Source organism: Dendrobates tinctorius, unplaced genomic scaffold (genome assembly GCF_039654945.1).
Source record: "Dendrobates tinctorius isolate UK_male_01 unplaced genomic scaffold, ASM3965494v1 ptg000026l, whole genome shotgun sequence".
NCBI classification, from domain to species: Eukaryota; Metazoa; Chordata; class Amphibia; order Anura; family Dendrobatidae; genus Dendrobates; species Dendrobates tinctorius.
This window is the reverse complement of record NW_027361694.1, coordinates 12,844,756-12,862,874: the sequence shown is the minus strand read 5'-3', so window position 1 is coordinate 12,862,874 and position 18,119 is coordinate 12,844,756. Positions and strand designations below refer to the sequence as shown.

At 40.6% G+C, this 18,119-nt stretch overlaps 1 protein-coding gene across 4 annotated transcripts in view; it reads left to right on the top strand.

Annotated features, from left to right (window-relative positions):
- The window catches only part of NALCN (sodium leak channel, non-selective), an 871,910-nt gene that overhangs the window by 343,065 nt on the left and 510,726 nt on the right, over nt 1-18,119 (top strand). For all 4 annotated transcript variants that reach the window (XM_073569511.1, XM_073569510.1, XM_073569508.1 and 1 more), the window contains 3 exons: nt 5,307-5,449; nt 5,553-5,657; nt 14,582-14,668. In XM_073569511.1, coding sequence (XP_073425612.1) covers nt 5,307-5,449; nt 5,553-5,657; nt 14,582-14,668 — 335 coding nt within the window. The remainder of the gene's footprint in view (nt 1-5,306; nt 5,450-5,552; nt 5,658-14,581; nt 14,669-18,119) is intronic.

The window sequence follows — 18,119 nt, the reverse complement described above, 5'->3', positions numbered from 1 at the left end:
CTCCTTCTTAATTGCTCAAATGCCCCACCCTGAACTGGTGCCATAACTTTGATGTTGGTGCTGTGATTCCAAAGTTTTAAAATTGATACAATTTTTTGTTTTCAGAAACGTTCCTGCTTCAGCATTCTTACATCTTTTATCATGTTTCTGTGGTCACTGAGGTATATTTATAAACGTTTCATACGTTTTTAAACTTTTATTGGCAAATGCATTAAGTTTATGAAAAGTCTCAATATTTAAAGTTTTGACACTTATTTTTTAGACTTCTGCAATTTGCCCTAACATGTTGGATATCATCTTCTGGGCGAAATCCTGATTAACAGCAAACCGCTCTTGCCAAATCATTGCTTGGAGTTTATATCAATTTTGTGTATTTTTGTTCACCGGAGAAGCCGTGAGGCAAGGGAGTCCGAGGTCATAAGCCAGCTGGGTACATCAAAGACAAAAGGATAAAACAAACAGATTTTCAGAGGCAAACTCCAGGGACAAGTAACTAAAGTCAGAGTGCATCAAAGACAAAAGGGGTAATACAAACCAGCAGTCAAGGTCCCGCAACAAAGATCAGAAAATCTGAACACAGAGTAAACATACCACGGAGCAAGGATACAGATGACAATGTTCTGATCATTGCCAGTCAGCTAAATAGCCAGGTAATTACCTTGAATGGATGACACCTGGAGGAAACCCCACTGGCCTTGTCAGCTTTGACAGCTGGACTGTTATACTATACTGACAGTCCAGCACATCCTTCATCCTATAGGGTGGCTGAGCTGTCACTGACAGCATCTTTAGTACACCATATATGGTGGAATAGTGACAATACCCCCTCTTTTGGGAAGGGGCTACCAGACCCAGGAGACCTAGAAGTGAAGACCCTGACTAGACGATCAGGATTTACATATCGGGTTGGAACCCAGGATCTCTCCTCTGGTCTATATCCCAATGGATGAGATACTGGAGGGAATTTTGGACCTTCCGAGAGTCTATCATTCTCTACTTCATGCTCTAAATTATCATTGACAGAAACAGGAGGAGGCGGGGATGAGGGAGATAAAATCGAAGGCGCAAACTCCTTTAACAGGGATCTGTAGAAGAAGCTAGGGATGATAAGAAATGGAGGAAACGTTAATCTAAAAACCATTGGGTTGAACACTTCCAGACCCAACTTCGCCGTCGGTATTTTAAGTTTAATTTTAAGTTTAATATTTTTTGATGACAACCAAACCTTATCACCTACTTTAAAGACAGGACCCGTCTAATGTTTTCTGTCAGCGTTCTGTTTTTGGTGAATCTGAGCAGCCCCAATATTCTTTTGAACCTCCCTCCAGACATCCCCAAGTTTCTGAAGGATGACCTTTGCTCCAGGACATTCAGAAATTATCCTAGAAAATTGACCAAAATGGGGATGAAAACAATAATTACAAAAAAACTGGCAAGGTTCCAGTGGACTGATTGGCCCCACTATTAAAGGCAAACTCAGCAAGAGATAAAATGAATTCTAGTCCTGCTGAACAGCAACAAAACACCTTAAAATTTGTAAAATACCATTAAAGTTCACAAAATATTTGGGCATTACCGAAGCTGTGCAAAAATTGTACAACTTTTGACATTTTCACATTAGTAACAGTTAGCCACTTTAGTGGTGTAAATTGTGCCAGAAACATACTCCAGTCTGACTAGAGTACATCTCTGGTAGAGGCAAACGGCATTTGTTAGACCTATTCCGTTGAAAGGTAAGTGCCTCCTAACGAATTAGGCGCATCTTACTCCTACATGTCCTATCATTAAGACTGTGAAAAATGAGGATGAATAAACACTGCGGAGACACCATCACGTGTTTCTCAACGCAGTGATTCTAGAGCACTGCCCCCATCCCTTATGGGAAATATGCAAAACATGCAAAACAGAAGCCGCGGAGACACCATCACATGTTTCTCAACGCAAGCATTGACCAGCCAGGTCTTTCCCCGGGAAGGAACAACCACGGGAAGGGCAGTCTCCAATGAAGGAAACCACCTATGCCAAAACATGGTATCCATCCACAGACAGCTGTTTCGGGGTATTGCCCCTCATCAGTGTGGAGTAGGAAACTGGCTGGTAGGAGCAATGCCTAGTAAAAGACTGTGAAAAATGAGGATGAATGAACTCATGGAGATCAACATCCAACACTGTGGATGGATACCATGTTTTGGCATAGGTGGTTTCCTTCATTGGAGACTGCCCTTCCCGTGGTTGTTCCTTCCCGGGGAAAGACCTGGCTGGTCAATGCTTGCGTTGAGAAACATGTGATGGTGTCTCCGCGGCTTCTGTTTTGCATGTTTTGTATATTTCCCATAAGGGATGGGGGCAGTGCTCTAGAATCAGTGCGTTGAGAAACACGTGATGGTATCTCCGCAGTGTTGGATGTTGATCTCCATGAGTTCATTCATCCTCATTTTTCACAGTCTTTTACTAGGCATTGCTCCTACCAGCCAGTTTCCTACTCCACACTGATGAGGGGCAATACCCCGAAACAGCTGTCTGTGGATGGATACCATGTTTTGGCATAGGTGGTTTCCTTCATTGGAGACTGCCCTTCCTGTGGTTGTTCCTTCCCGGGGAAAGACCTGGCTGGTCGATGCTTGCGTTGAGAAACATGTGATGGTGTCTCCGCGGCTTCTGTTTTGCATGTTTTGCATATTTCCCATAAGGGATGGGGGCAGTGCTCTAGAATCACTGCGTTGAGAAACACGTGATGGTGTCTCCGCAGTGTTGGATGTTGATCTCCATGAGTTCATTCATCCTCATTTTTCACAGTCTTTTACTAGGCATTGCTCCTACCAGCCAGTTTCCTACTCCACACTGATGAGGGGCAATACCCCGAAACAGCTGTCTGTGGATGGATACCATGTTTTGGCATAGGTGGTTTCCTTCATTGGAGACTGCCCTTCCCGTGGTTGTTCCTTCCCGGGGAAAGACCTGGCTGGTCAATGCTTGCGTTGAGAAACATGTGATGGTGTCTCCGCGGCTTCTGTTTTGCATGTTTTGCATATTTCCCATAAGGGATGGGGGCAGTGCTCTAGAATCACTGCGTTGAGAAACATGTGATGGTGTCTCCGCAATGTTGGATGTTGATCTCCATGAGTTCATTCATCCTCATTTTTCACAGTCTTTTACTAGGCATTGCTCCTACCAGCCAGTTTCCTACTCCACACTGATGAGGGGCAATACCCTGAAACAGCTGTCTGTGGATGGATACCATGTTTTGGCATAGGTGGTTTCCTTCATAGGAGACTGCCCTTCCCGTGGTTGTTCCTTCCCGGGGAAAGACCTGGCTGGTCAATGCTTGCGTTGAGAAACATGTGATGGTGTCTCCGCGGCTTCTGTTTGCATCTATCATTAAGACTGGCGCGTACAATTCTGGTCATAGGCTAGTTTCACACTTGCTTTTTTTTGCAGCGCGTTTTTCCCGCAAAAAAACGCATTGAAAAAACGCATACAAAAGCATACAACTGCTGCGTTTTTTTCAAGCATTTTTATGAGCATGCATGAAAAAAACGCAGCGTTTTTATGCGTTTGTATGCGTTTTTAGTGCGTTTTTACCGCGTTTGCGTTTTTTTCCAACATTAGGTGGCCCCTCACACTAACCCAAACCATGACTTTACTAACCCTGACCCTAACCCTAACCCTAACCCTAACCCTGACCCTAACCCTTAACCAAATCATACTTAACCCTAACCCAAACCCTAAACCCTAACTAACCCTAACCCTAACCCTGACCCTAACCCTAACCCTAACCCTGACCCTAACCCTTAACAAAACCATACTTAACCCTAACCCTGACCCTAACCCTAACCCTGACCATAACCCTAACCCTAACCCTGACCCTAACCCTAACCCTGACCCTAACCCTTAACCAAACCATACTTAACCCTAATCCTGACCCTAACCCTGACCCTAACCCTTAACAAAACCATACTTAACCCTAACCCTAACCCTGACCCTAACCCTAACCCTGACCCTAACCCTTAACCAAACCATACTTAACCCTAATCCTGACCCTAACCCTTAACAAAACCATACTTAACCCTAACCCTAACCCTGACCCTAACCCTAACCCTAACCCTGACCCTAACCCTTAACCAAACCATACTTAACCCTAATCCTGACCCTAACCCTGACCCTAACCCTTAACCAAACCATACTTAACCCTAACCCTGACCCAAACCCCAACCCTAACCCTGACCCTAACCCTAACCCTAAACCCCCTTAACTAACCCTAACTCTAACCCAAACCCCTAAATTCCATGGTTAAAAAAAAAAACGCATATGCAAAAAAACGCATACATGAGCATGCCAGTGCGCACATATGCGCATCCATAGGCTATAATGGCCATTTTTAGCGCAAAACGTGCGCATATGTGCGCATGCGCTTTTTTGCAGGGCCAAAAAATGCAACATGCTGCGTCTGGAAAATACAAACGCACACCCCAAAAAAACGCAGCGCATGAAAATCGCATACATGCGCTTACAAGCGCGCAGGTATGCGCACCCATGTTAAATATAGGGGAAAAAACGCATGCGCACATATGCGTTTTTTTCCAGCGCTAAAAAACGCAAATGTGAAACCAGCCTTAATGAATTGCCAACCAAATATTCAACTGGAGGACTTAATAAAAGCTCTTCGCAAACTATAGTTTGCTATGTATACCATAGTTTACGTATAATTCACAGAGCTTTTGCTGGATGAGATATATACCTCCTGGAATCTATTATACATATGATAGGTGTCATCTGGAAATATAGCAACCACCAACCCCTTCACCTGTCACTTTCAGAGTATATCTTGTCATTAGTACCACGCTCACTCTCATCCTCTTTATCAACACCCCAGTAGCACAGAAACTCCACAGCTTCCTCGACTATGAGGTGTAAGAAAAAATGACACACAAGACATTCACAGTGAATCTTTGCTTTTGCATTTCTTATTTGAAGAGCACCTGTCACCTCTAATTATTTTTTATTTTCTTTCTGCACATAGAAATTATTAAAATAATCTATACTTTCGCATTCTCATGCAGCTTGTCATTTAAGCAATAATTATTCTCAATTTTCTTCTATTCATCCAGGATTTCAGTACATTTATGAATGTAAATCATCCTTGCCCATTGTTGTCTGTCATATATGTTGGATAAACGTTGAATGCATTATCTAGACTGTGAGTCATGCCGCATGATGGAGTTTCTGTGAAAGTCATATTATCAGGCCATTGTATCCAAGGATACCACGGCTGCATAGTTTGTTAAAGACCTGTTTCTCTCCGGCAGGAACCAGCATCTTTACCGTATATGAAGCTGCCTCTCAGGAAGGGTGGGTTTTCCTTATGTACAGAGCAATTGACAGTTTTCCCAGATGGCGCTCCTATTTCTACTTCATTACCCTCATTTTCTTCCTTGCTTGGCTTGTTAAGGTATTGTATAATTTATTGCCTGGAATGTATCCGTTACGTCTGTTAGTATTAAGCAAATGCATATTCTCTTCTTATTAACACCGATAATTTTATTTTTCTTTAGAACGTCTTTATTGCTGTGATTATTGAGACCTTTGCTGAAATTAGAGTGCAATTTCAACAGATGTGGGGTTCACGGAGCAGCACCACGTCAACTGCTACCACCACGGTAAACTGATTTCATTAGAGCGTTATGTAAGGTATTATGAAATTCCAGTTCATATTAAACTGTCATAATGTGCGACGGGACACAGGACAAAGTGACGCTTATCCTTTTGCGCTACAGTAGAGCATCTTCTACGTAGCCCTTGTTTCCAGGGCTATTAAAGTGATGCATTACATTAGAGCCATTACTCTTTTTTGCAAATGGAAGCATTTCCATGGAAATCTACAGGTTGACAATAAATTACAAGTTCTCACTATTTACTCTCAATAACTGTCAGCAGACTGCAGGGAATGTTTCGGTCTATCTGTATGTTTCCAACGCACCACCTACGGAACACACTGCATATACTGAATTCACCTATGCCAAAATTCGAATTGGCAAAATGAAGCAAATTTTACATGGAAAATTGAATCACAACCAAGTTTATTTATAATAAATGTATGATGTAAAAAAATTATAAAAAGTAAAAAATGAAAGCTCATCTGTCCTGTCCTGCCGTACCCGCAACCTGCTGTCACTTAGGCGACGCAGATCGTGACATCATGACATGCTCTCTGACGGCACAGCATAATGTAACATTAGAGGCCCAGTCGAGCTGGAAGTCATGTCCTGAATTGAATAGACCAAAAAGGATGTGCACAATGGGGGAAAGGGAAAAGTACGAAGGAGCAGATGAAGGGCTGCAGGGACAACGGGAACAGGTGATTGAGTGGCCTTCACTCCCAGAAAATTATAAAGATTCTATATTATGGAGAATACAAATATTTGTACGTTTTTAGGAGAATTCAATTTCACTCATAAATTCACTCATCTCTACTGCTGACAGCTTCTGCAGAATAGGAATAGGAAATAGAGGTCCCATAAACCTGTTTCCCATTGCTCCCTCTGACAAAAGAATCTTTTGGGATAATAGCAGTGAATCAGATTATTTGCTTTATATGCAGTTGCTTAAAATAATACTTAAATTTGGTTCAGTCTGAAACAATAGATTAGTGCTGAAACAAATTCATCATCATGAACAGTGCAGCCTAAACTAAACAAAAATATAGTGTTCGCTGGGGCAGACTCATAAAAAGTGTTGAAAAGAAAAACCTCTGTAGCAACCAGTCACAGCCAAGATTTTATATTTCAAGAGTAAAATGCAAAGTAAAAGCTCCACTGTGATGTGTTTCACTGTGTGCACTGCAAAAAAATACGTCTTTACTTTTGGACAGTTTTCGTGAATCTAGACAGCTCAGTTAAGTAGATCACAGGAACAGCGAACACCTGAAGGGGGCTCAGCATCTCCCAAACTTTGACGGTCAAGCTGTCAATCACTGCACAGACAGCTCAACATGCCCCTGCACCTGTCAGTCACTGAGTCCTAAGACCCACTGAGGGGTGAAATCATTACACAATGGAATTAGAAGTGGAAAAACAGGATGAGTAAAAACTAACCAAAGCATTTATACAAACTAGACCTTATAGGGAAGTCATTACCCTGCTAAATAGCCGGTTGGACAAAGAATGTGTATTTGGAGTATGTGGTTATACATAATAAATCTAGGGCTGACAAATCTGCAAAAAAATATTTTATATTGATAAGGAACCCATTTATTCTGGTTTACAGTTTAAGTAAGATCAATGGTAATCATATGTCAGGAATGGACAACTGGCTGCGTGGGCTTTATCAGTTTGACCTCTGGTATTTTAGCTTAATTTGATCAGGGTCATAGAATATCTTAAGTGTTTATAAATGCACAATTGTGTTAATTTATTTCTACTTTAAAAGAAGAAATACACCTCATAAAAAGATATACAAAAAATTATATACACCTCATAAAAAGATATACAAAAAATTATATACAGTTCATAAAAAGATATACAAAAAAGATATGCACCTCATGTCAGAAAAGAGAGAATATATTTACAGTGCCTAGAAAATGTATTCATACCCTGTGAACTTTTCCATATATTTTCCCATTAGACCCGCAAACTTAAATGCATTTTATTGGAGTTTTATAACAATTTATGTGATATACTAACACAAAATAGCAAGTATTTGTGAACTGTAAATGAATTGATGCATGGGTTTCTTATTATTTAAATAATATAAGTCTGAATATTACGTTGTGCACTTGCATTCAGCCTTCTGTAGTCTGACACCCCAAAATAATTTCCTGAGTGATTAATTGCCTCCAAAAGTCATATAATTAGTAAATTGAGTCCACTTGTGTGTAATTTATTATTAGGCTACAATCATACGTTCAGTATTTTACATCAGTGTTTGTAAGCCAAAATCAGAAGTGGAATAATCAGAGGAAAAGTATATTAGAAACAGGTGAACCATTTTGCTACTTTTCACACACTCTTGCTTTTGGCTTACAAATACTGATGTAAAATATTATACACATGCTGAATGTGTGAGTGTGCCCTTAGTATATAACTACAGCTGTTCTGTGAAGACTTCAGAGATTTGTTTGAGAAGAATAGGGATCAAACTGCATTATGAAAACCAAGGAACACAACAGGTAGGTCAGGGATAAAGTTGTGGAGAAAAGAAAGGCAAGGTTAGGTTATAAAACAAAAATAGCCCAAACGCTGAACATCTACCGGAGCACGGTTCAGTCCATCATCCAAGAATGGAAGGAGTATGGTACAATTGCAAACCTACCAAGACATGGCTGTCCACCTAACCTGACATCCCAAGCACACTAATTAGATAAGCAGCCAATAGGCCCATGATCACTCTGGAAGAGCTGCAGAGATTCACAGCTCAGGTGAGATAATTTGACCACAGCACAACTATAAGGCCACATTCACATGTTCAGTATTTGGTCAATATTTTCCATCAGTATTTATAAGTCAAAATCAGGAGTGGCACAATCAGTGGAATAGAAACACATACACCACTTCTGCATTTTTCACCTACTGTTGATTTTTGGCTTACAAATGCTGATGTGAAATCCTGTGATTTGTGAATGTGGTCTTAGTCGTATACTCCACAAATTTGACCTTTATGGAACAATGGAAAAAAGAAAGCCATTTTTGAAAGCAAGACATAAGAATTCCTGTTTAGAGTTTACAAAAAGCCATGTAGGGTAAACAGCTAGCATATGGAAGAAGGTGCTCTGGTAAAATGAGACCAAACCAGAACATTTTGGGCTAAATGCAAAACACTAGGTAAAAGAAAACACTGCACATCACCCTGAAAACACCATCCTCACTGTCAAACATGGTGATGACAGCATCATGCTGTGGAGATGCTTTTTTTTTGCAGGGACATGCAAAGCTATTCAGAGTTGATGAAAAGTGGATGGATGGAGCAAAATACAGGACAGTCCTGGAGGAAAAACTGTTGAGGCTGCAAAAGACTTGAGACTGATGCATAGGTTCACCTTCCAGCAGGACTACGACCCAAAACATACTGCCAGAGCTACAATGGAATGGTTTAAATCAAAGAATATTTGTGTGTTTGAATGGCCCAGTCAAAGTCCAGACCTAAATTCCATGGTAGTGGCAAGACTTCCAATCTCACTGAGCTAGAGCTAGTTTGCAAAGAAGACTACTGTAGACAAAAATTTCAACCTCTAGATTTGGAAATCTAATAGAGGCATACCCTACAAAATTTGCAGCAGTAATTCCAGTGAAATGTGGTCCTACAAAGTATTGACTCAGGGGTTGCTGAATACAAAAGCAAGTTACAAATTTTTTAGATTTGTATTTTAAAAATACCTAGAAAACCATGTATCATGTCCTTAACAGTTCACAAATACTTGCTACTTTGTGTTGGTATATCAAAAAATCCCTCCAAAAACATTTACGTTTGTGAGTGTAATGTGAAAAAATGTTGAAAGGTTCATGAGGTATGAATAGTTTTCTAAGGCACTGTTTCAGTGTAATGTGAGGGAGTGGGTGCCTAAAGAGATAATTATACTAGCTATAATCAATAATAAGAAGAATTATTTACACTATCTGTATATAATTCTAGGAGGAATTGAGGCGCTTGGATACATGTTTGTTGAAGTAGAAAATGATTGAAATGCACTCTGAGAATATTATTTAAATAACATGATTACAGAAGAGAAACCAGGGATTTGGTAAATTTGTGATAATAATGCAAATAAAGCCTTTGAAGTACAGAGCCAAGCATATTTCTAAGGATCTGTCTTTTAAATTATACCACATCAAGGGGAAAAATTTCCAGTATATTATAGGCCCAACTAAATACTGAAATATAAATGTAACAAGCCCATGAATCTATGGAATGGTGAATAGAATACAAGCTATGCCAAGCATTCGGTAATGTGACAGTCGCTCGTTAAGTAGTTATGTAGAACATACTTTTTTTTCAGTCGAAATGGCCATTGGAAGAGTTGACTCATGTCTTAGAAGGGCACCCTCCTTATTAGTGAGAGCGGAGAATTGCTGCAAGGGAGATGCATGACTAATTGCTACTTTTTTAACTTAAGGCCCCGTCTCACTAAGCGATCTCGGTAGCGAGATCGCTGCTGAGTCACAACTTTTGTGACGTAACAGCGATCTCACCAGCGAGATCGCTGTGTGTGACAGCGATCAGCGAGCGGCCCCCCTGCCGGTATCGCTGATCGCTGGAAGAAACCTCTGGACATTTCTTTGGTCGCTGGTCTCCCGCTGGCCAGCACACATCGCTGTGTGTGACAGGCGGGAGACCAGCGATCAGGTGTAAAAAATAATAAAAAAATATAAAAAATATAGTTATTCTCACCTTCCGATGTCCCGCGCAGTCTTCCGGCCTCTCTCCACGCTCCGGTCCCAGTGATCCTTTGCACGAATGACCGCGAGACTTTGTTATCCCTCGAGACCGTGACATCTCGCGGTCATTCGTGCAAAGGATCACTGGGACCGGAGCGTGGAGAGAGGCAGGATGGCTGAACGGGACATCGGAAGGTGAGAATAACTATATTTTTTATTTTGATTCTATTTTTTACAGCGATGCCGGGCGCTCGGCATCGCTGTGCTGATCGCTGGTGAAGCTGTCTGTGTGACAGCTCACCAGCGACCACATAGCGACTTACTAGCGATCCTGACACCTTGATATCGGTGTTGGGATCGCTGGTAAGTCGCTTAGTGTGACGGGGCCTTTACTCTGTTCGGACTTTTGCAATGAATTCTCTTGAACAAATTTTGTCTAAAATTTGTTTAATGGGATGAGAAAGATAGAGTTTTCAGTCCAAAACTATGGACAGCCACACTAGGATCCCACTAGACACCCTTTTCAGAAAAAGAGGTCTTTTGAATGCATTTGGTATCAATTGTGCAGCTAGTTATAAACAGAATCCACAACACAAAAGTGAAAAAAACACCATTAATGGATTTCTGAGGAGATTGAATATAAAGCTGTGTTAACATTTGCGTTGTGAATCTTTGTCTGGGGTTCCATCAAACATACCAATATTTTTGACAGGAAATGGATAACAGCAAGTCACCTTGGCAGATAAACATACATCTATTGTGTCATTCCTTCCTTCATCTAAAGAGATTGTGCTGAATTCTAATGCTAGAGCCTCTGGACACACAGCAGCCAGGGAGTGATACATACTGTATATATGCTTAGTCTTATGTTTCAGGATCACTGTGAAGGAAAACTAAAAGATCCTTGCAAGACATGGACTGGGTGAAATGCTTTTTGCAGCTTGTCATTGTTTGTTACCACGACATTTGCTTAAGGTCAAATGATCTAAAACCGTGTCCCTTGTGGTCCTATGTGTCAATCTAGTTTTAAATCAATGAGCTGACTTATTGTAAAGCTGATGGCTAGATTTAAGGCATAACTCTTGTGCTGTAACTATAGAGGCTCACAATCACATCACCAAATATTTACTAATGAGTTTACACTTGCTGCAAAGTAACTTTTGTGGATGAGACAAATAACATGAAGAAGTAAATAAAGTTGATCATTCTAAAGCTTTTAAGCTGTGAAAAAAAAACTTGGTGTTACGGCATTACCGCGACAGAGGGGGGCTAAAAACAGTGGTGTCTGGTTTCACGCACTCCTGCACTGGTAGAAGTACTTCATCATTGTATTAAACAGTGCAGTTTTTTTCCTTGCTAGTAGTGCAAGGATTAATTTGTTCAGTTGAAGCTTCTGGAGCTTTCCTACTTGCATTGTCTTAGCTGTTCAGTGTTGGCTACTCCCCACTGCTATATATGCTCGTATCTGGCACTTAGGTATTGCCAGTTTTAGTTCTTACTGCCTGTTTTTGGAGTTGGAGATGTAGTTTGAGGTTTGAGTTGGTACAGTATTTGGAGATTGTTCAGGAGATTGATGCTTGTAGTTTTGTCTGTATGCACATCCTCATCCTCTCATATTTAGTTTCTCCTGTTAACTTCCCTGTGTCCTAGTCTGTTATTTTTTGTGTGTGTTTTGTCTGGTTGGCATTTTAATTTATCCCTGTCCATCTTCCCTTGTTCTTTTGGTTAGTGTGTTCCTATACACTTCAGCTTCCCACTACACTGGAGGAAGGGGCAGATCAGGGTAGAACCCGGCATCTCCAACTTCAGGAGTAATCCAGGGGACAGGGATAGACTAGGGTACCCCTAGTTCTAGGGACCTGTTAAGGACCCAAGTCCCAACACTTTTGTAACACACTATATTATTTACAAATTGGCAAAGGCAAATAACTCCTAACTGAAGATTCTCAAACATAAAAAAAACTTTTATTGGTTGTTTTAATGTAAATGTACTTAAAGTGCTCTATTAAAAGTACAAATTCTGTGGTGGCCAATATTATATAAATCTTTTCCCATACTGTAAGAGATATAGATCATTTGATTATTTATTCCAACTAATTGATACAGTAGTCATTAATGAGAGCTCATAGATAAATATTGAGGGGAATAGTGGCCGTAAATCTTTTTGAATTATTATATTGACACCATCATAGGTTTCCAAAGTTATAGAGAGTGTGGTTTCACATAACCTGATATACTGAATTAATCCCTTGTGTATCACTCCTACATTACCACCTATCTACTTTGAGTATATCACTTGTACTCTGATAATCTCCCTTACTGGGATATAATTCCTATCAGAAACTGTACTAATTACCCCCACTATTCTATGAGAATGCTTCCTGTAGAAGCTAATATATCTCACTGTTGTCCATATTGGGACTATCTATAATCGATCTTTTCATACCACACTTTATTTCTTAATATCCATTGACCAGCACATTAATGCTTTTAAAACAAAAAAACAGCTACCTCCCCTTTGTGACACGCAGCATATAAGTTGCCAGCAATGAGTCCGGATCTAAATCCCATTGAACACCCGTGTATAGATCTTAAAATTTCTTTTAGGAAAAAGCACCCTTCAAGTATGAGAGACCAGGGGCATTTTGTAAAAGACAAGCGGTCCAAAATTCCATTTTAGAAGTGTAAGAAGCTTGTTATAGGAAGCGATTGATTACAGTTATTTATTCCACAGGGTGTGCAACCAAATATTAAGCTGAGGGTGCCAACAATTTTGTCCCGCCCATTTTTGGGGTTTTAATTGAAATTATGTCCAATGTGCCTTTTTTTCCCTGTTTTTTTGTGTTGCTCCAATACACGGAAAGGAAATAAACATGAGTATAACAAAACATATGTAATTATAATAATTTTCTGGGAGAAATACTTTATATTCTGGAACAATTTCAAGAGTTGTCTGTATATTATTATTAGGCAAAATTGTTCCCTTTAAGCATAACTATAAATAATGCAATGAGAGCACATGTGGTTACTGTTGTTTTGTCTCCTACGTTTCACTGCATATATGAATCAGCTCAATGGTTCTTGTAAATTACTCATCCTCCCACAGATCATTTATTCAGACCTAGATTAATTCAACTCTTGCCAGTGTCACTTGTCTTTCCTTTCAGATCATTTAACTTTCTGTCCAGCGGTCCATGCTGTTATTCCTAAAAATATCTACAGTATGTATTCACCAAACCACAGGCAGTTGTACTCCATCTTCATACAAATGGCCATGTTTGCCATTTTTTACTTCTGTTTTATTGCCCTCAGTTGAACTTTATATACGGTATTTACCTTGACTCCAATCCAAGTTCCAGTCTGGAATTGGCTTAATTTTTTAACTCCAGGCAAAAAGCTTAGCCTTTGTCCAGAGGGGAAGCTCCCTCTCCAAAAGTTTCTCTGATTCAAGGATGGACCAAACCATCAGCGTGACAAATGACCAACTAATAGATTCTGGTTCTAACTTAATCTGGTCCAGAAGAGGTCATATTCACGTGAAGCCTACTGCGCTCATTTACTGATAGGACATACTTCTCATGTTTGGTCCACATGAAATGTATTATGTCTTATGGATGATGTGTCGTTTATTTGCAAAGATTCAATATAATAAATGTATGTATGTAAACTGTAACAGTATAACAGTGAAAAGGCGAAAAATCCAGCTTCATAAAATTTCAAATTTTATTCTGAAAAATTTAAGGACAGCTGTAGAAAAAAGTAATCCATGTAGAGGATGGACAGCGCAACGCCTTTCAAACACACCCACTGCGTTTTTTGCTTTTGCATATACACTGTTCTGTATAGATAGAGGATGAACCCTCAGAATCATTTCTTTTCAATTCCAGTTTTTTTGCAGGCCAATCTTCCAGTCTGCCACAACAATCAGTCCATGTCCCACTTAATACATTTTATAGGAAATACTGTATATCTACAAATGTTACCATATTTAAAATAGTATTTGCACTTATCCCAAAAACTATTGTTGGTCCTCAGACCTGGCCTTCTTGTTTCTTATTATGTGTAGTAAATTTAAATGAATCAAGTGTATTTCTCTGCCAGTAGGATTGCAATGAGTCTTAAATAAAAACATTTTAATTTGCTCTTCTTTGAAATGTTTTTACAGCATTTTAATATGTGTCTATATTAAAAGACTTTTTTTATTTCTTCTTAAGATGTTTCATGAAGATGCTAGTGGTGGCTGGCAACTAGTGGCTGTTGATGTGAATAAGCCACAGGGAAGAGCTCCGGCATGTCTACAGGTAAGCTGTACATAATGCACAATGACTATAAATGACTTTTATACCGCAAAATGAATGTGAAAATTAAAGTATACTATGGCTAGTATTTTGATTATGGTTAAATGACTGGTGGCTCAGTGGCTAGCACTGCAGCATTACAGTGCTGGGGGCCTGGGTTCAAATCCCACCAAGAACAATATCTGCAAGCAGTTTGCATGTTCTCCCCGTGTTTCCGTGGGTTTCCTCCGGGTTCTCCAGTTTCCTCACACACTCCAAAGACATAAGGGCCTTTTACACATAGCGATATCGCTAAAGCGTCACCGATTTTGTGACGCAACAGCGATCTCGCTACATGTGACAGTTACCTCCGACCGGCCCCCCCGCTGGATATCGCTTATCACGCGAGATCGTCCTGGTCCATGGACGCGGGCGGAAGTCATCATCGCTGCGTGTGACAGGTGAGTAACTACCGCCGAGCATCGCTGCGTCACTGGTGAGATCTGCCATTTAGCGATGCACCAGCGATCCTGACCAGGTCGTATCGTTGTCGGGATCGCTGGTGCATCGCTAAATGTAACGGGACCTATACTGATAGGGAAATTAGATTGTGAGCCCCATCGAGGACAGAGCCAAAAATGTCTGTAAAGCGCTGTGGAATTAATGGCACTATGTATTTGAGTAAAATAAATAAGTACTTTAATATTTAGAAGAGATGGTACATAAACTGACAAAATCAAACAGCAATTTATTGGCAATTGACCCTGCTTACAATGTAAGAGAAAATACAAGTAACAAACGTTCAAGTTTAGTAGAATATTGTACTTTTTCTTTCTGCCTTCCAAAACTAAACATGCATTTAACTGTATTTTTTACCTTCCAAGTAGCTCAGTTACTAACCCCCTCTCTAGACCTCTCAATCGCAATTAACAGCCTCACAAATTCTCCAGATTCCCATCTACAGTACTGCAATCTTCTTCAAACCTTTTCCGTGGCCTCCCACTTTTGTACTTCCCCACTCCACTCTCAACTCAACTGAGTGGTGAATTTACCTCTCCCCTCATAGTCTACTGCTATTCTCTTCATCTAGCCCATTCATTGGCTTCTGCTGCTTCATGCTGCCTTATCAACTGTACAGGTGGTGATAATGGAGACCTCATAGCCAATGTCATAGGATGGTGCAGGGAAGCTGCTGGGAGTTTCCAGTTATTGTGCTTGGTTTACTCCCTGTTCTCTGGTGCTGTTCGACTGCTGTATTCATGAACATGGTGGCACAGTGGTTGGCACTGTTGCTTTTCAGTGCTGTGGTCCTGTGTTCATATTCCACAAAGGAAAACATCTGCAAGGAGTTTGTATGTTCTCCCCATGTTTGTGTGGGTTTCCTCCTGGTACTCAGGTTTCCTCCCACACTCCAAAAATATAATGATAGGGAATTTAGATTGTTAGCCCCAACGGGGACAGTGGTGATGTCTGTAAAGTGTTGTGGAATTAATGGTGCTATTTAAGTGAGTAAAATAAATAAATAATAAATATTCTTGATCTGGCTTGTGTCCCATACTCTTTCTGTCTCAGCGATCCCCCTAGTCTCACCTTAGCTTGTCTGACATTGCTTTTTGATTCTGTCCCTCGTTCTTTTAGTTACACAGCTAGTTCATCCATACTTTCAGAAGGCTTTCTGATCCAGCAAGCAGTTACTTTGAGGATGCAAACCAGGATGTTAAGTCCAAATTCCTGAATAGGGGGCGAAAGAGTGAAGATCGGGGTTTCTTTTGAATCTGCTGGATGAAGTGGCTAACACCATGTCTGTCAAAAATAGTCCTTTTGGATCTGATGACTCCAGACAGATTTTTACCTCTTTTGTTCTCCTCTTCACATACGGTAACCCTCTACAAGATAATCTTCACCTGACACCTAGTACTATAAAACTCTCTACAGTGTGTCACACTTTTTAGTTAATAGATTTATTGTAATTGTTTTTATGCCCTACACTCATTCTGCATGGGTATAGAACAATCATATTTACAATCGACGGGTCCCCATTCCATTTCTGTCAGCCCATGTTAATGGGGATTTTAACAAGCGCAATTTGAATTGTATTCTATCGAACATTGCTTCTTTATGGACAATATTTGTATAGCTAAATGCTTCTTTTGAAGTGTGTGTTTTATAGCTTTAATAGCCTTGAGGCAGATTCCTCAGAACGCTGGTACTAAGAGAACTGTTCGCTCTTCTACTGCTCCAAAGCATCTATCTTACTTGTGCAGGGCAGGAGAGAAGCTGCACATCTCTAAATCTGTATAGATGCTACAGATCGTGGCTAGATGAATGACTTTTCAGGTCATGGGACCAGTCACATGTCTGGAAGGAAAAATGGGGTAATGTATTGTAGTGCTGCAGTAGCACTGTACGCAGTGATGAGGCAGGGACCCACAGAGTTCAAACATAAAACATCTTTAATGTGTTTCCTTTCAACATTAAAGGGCCCACTTCACACACAAGTGCATATAAAATCACTGCATAGTACTAGTTTTCCATTCACACCAGTTCATAGCACTACATACTACATGGCTTCCTTCTGTTATACAGACACTACACTCCAGTCCTCCTCTGACCAGTTCCCGTGGGTGTCTGCACGCCGTATCAATGTCTCTACTCACAGCCGTACACAGTGCCTATTATCATCTTGTTTGCAGCAGTTAAAGACGCTGGTCCTCGTACAGGCACAGGACAGTTTACCTCTGTTACCAGTCACTGTGGTCGGCAGCACCACCGGGGGGGGGTTCCAGGCCTGTTGGCTCTGCATTGTCCTGTGTTCACTCACACAGGCCGTGCTCTGCAACACACCAATTGCTCTGCACAGTAGCTGACACCAACTCTCTCTAGCCCTGACACACCTGAGACTCCTCGGACTCCTGAGTCACAGTAAAAAAAACCAACCCTTTCCTGCACAGTTTTTAACAAAGAGACTTGTGGCTTCCACTACATGGAAAACCTGAACCTGGAATGAAACAGACTGCAACACTATCATACTGGAGTCTGTTTCAGTACACTTATTCATCCATAGCAAGTTTTCCCTACATCTGCCTTGGACACCAACATGTCGAAGGCTAACACTTTATTTTATTATTTTAGTCTGCATAGCAGTCATAGCTACTCCCATGACTGCCATGCAGTCCTATGTCCCTCATATGCCTCTGTGCATATCCTGGGGAGAACATACAGTGCCCCCTAACTGTAACAGGGGTCACTGCCTCAGTACATAGCTGAGCTGTGTGTGTTTTAACTGTGCTGTGTGTATTTTGTTGATTTAGTTTCCTTAGGTGCTGAAGAGGTTAATGGCCGTTTCTATACTGTTTAGAAACTTGCAGTTCCTTCTCACAGTTGTTTCTGACATGTTCATTTCCTCTCCTTATAAAATCTAGTTAGACTTTCTCTTCCTTGCCAGTGAAATCTTTGCTTCCTAGCACCTTGGAGA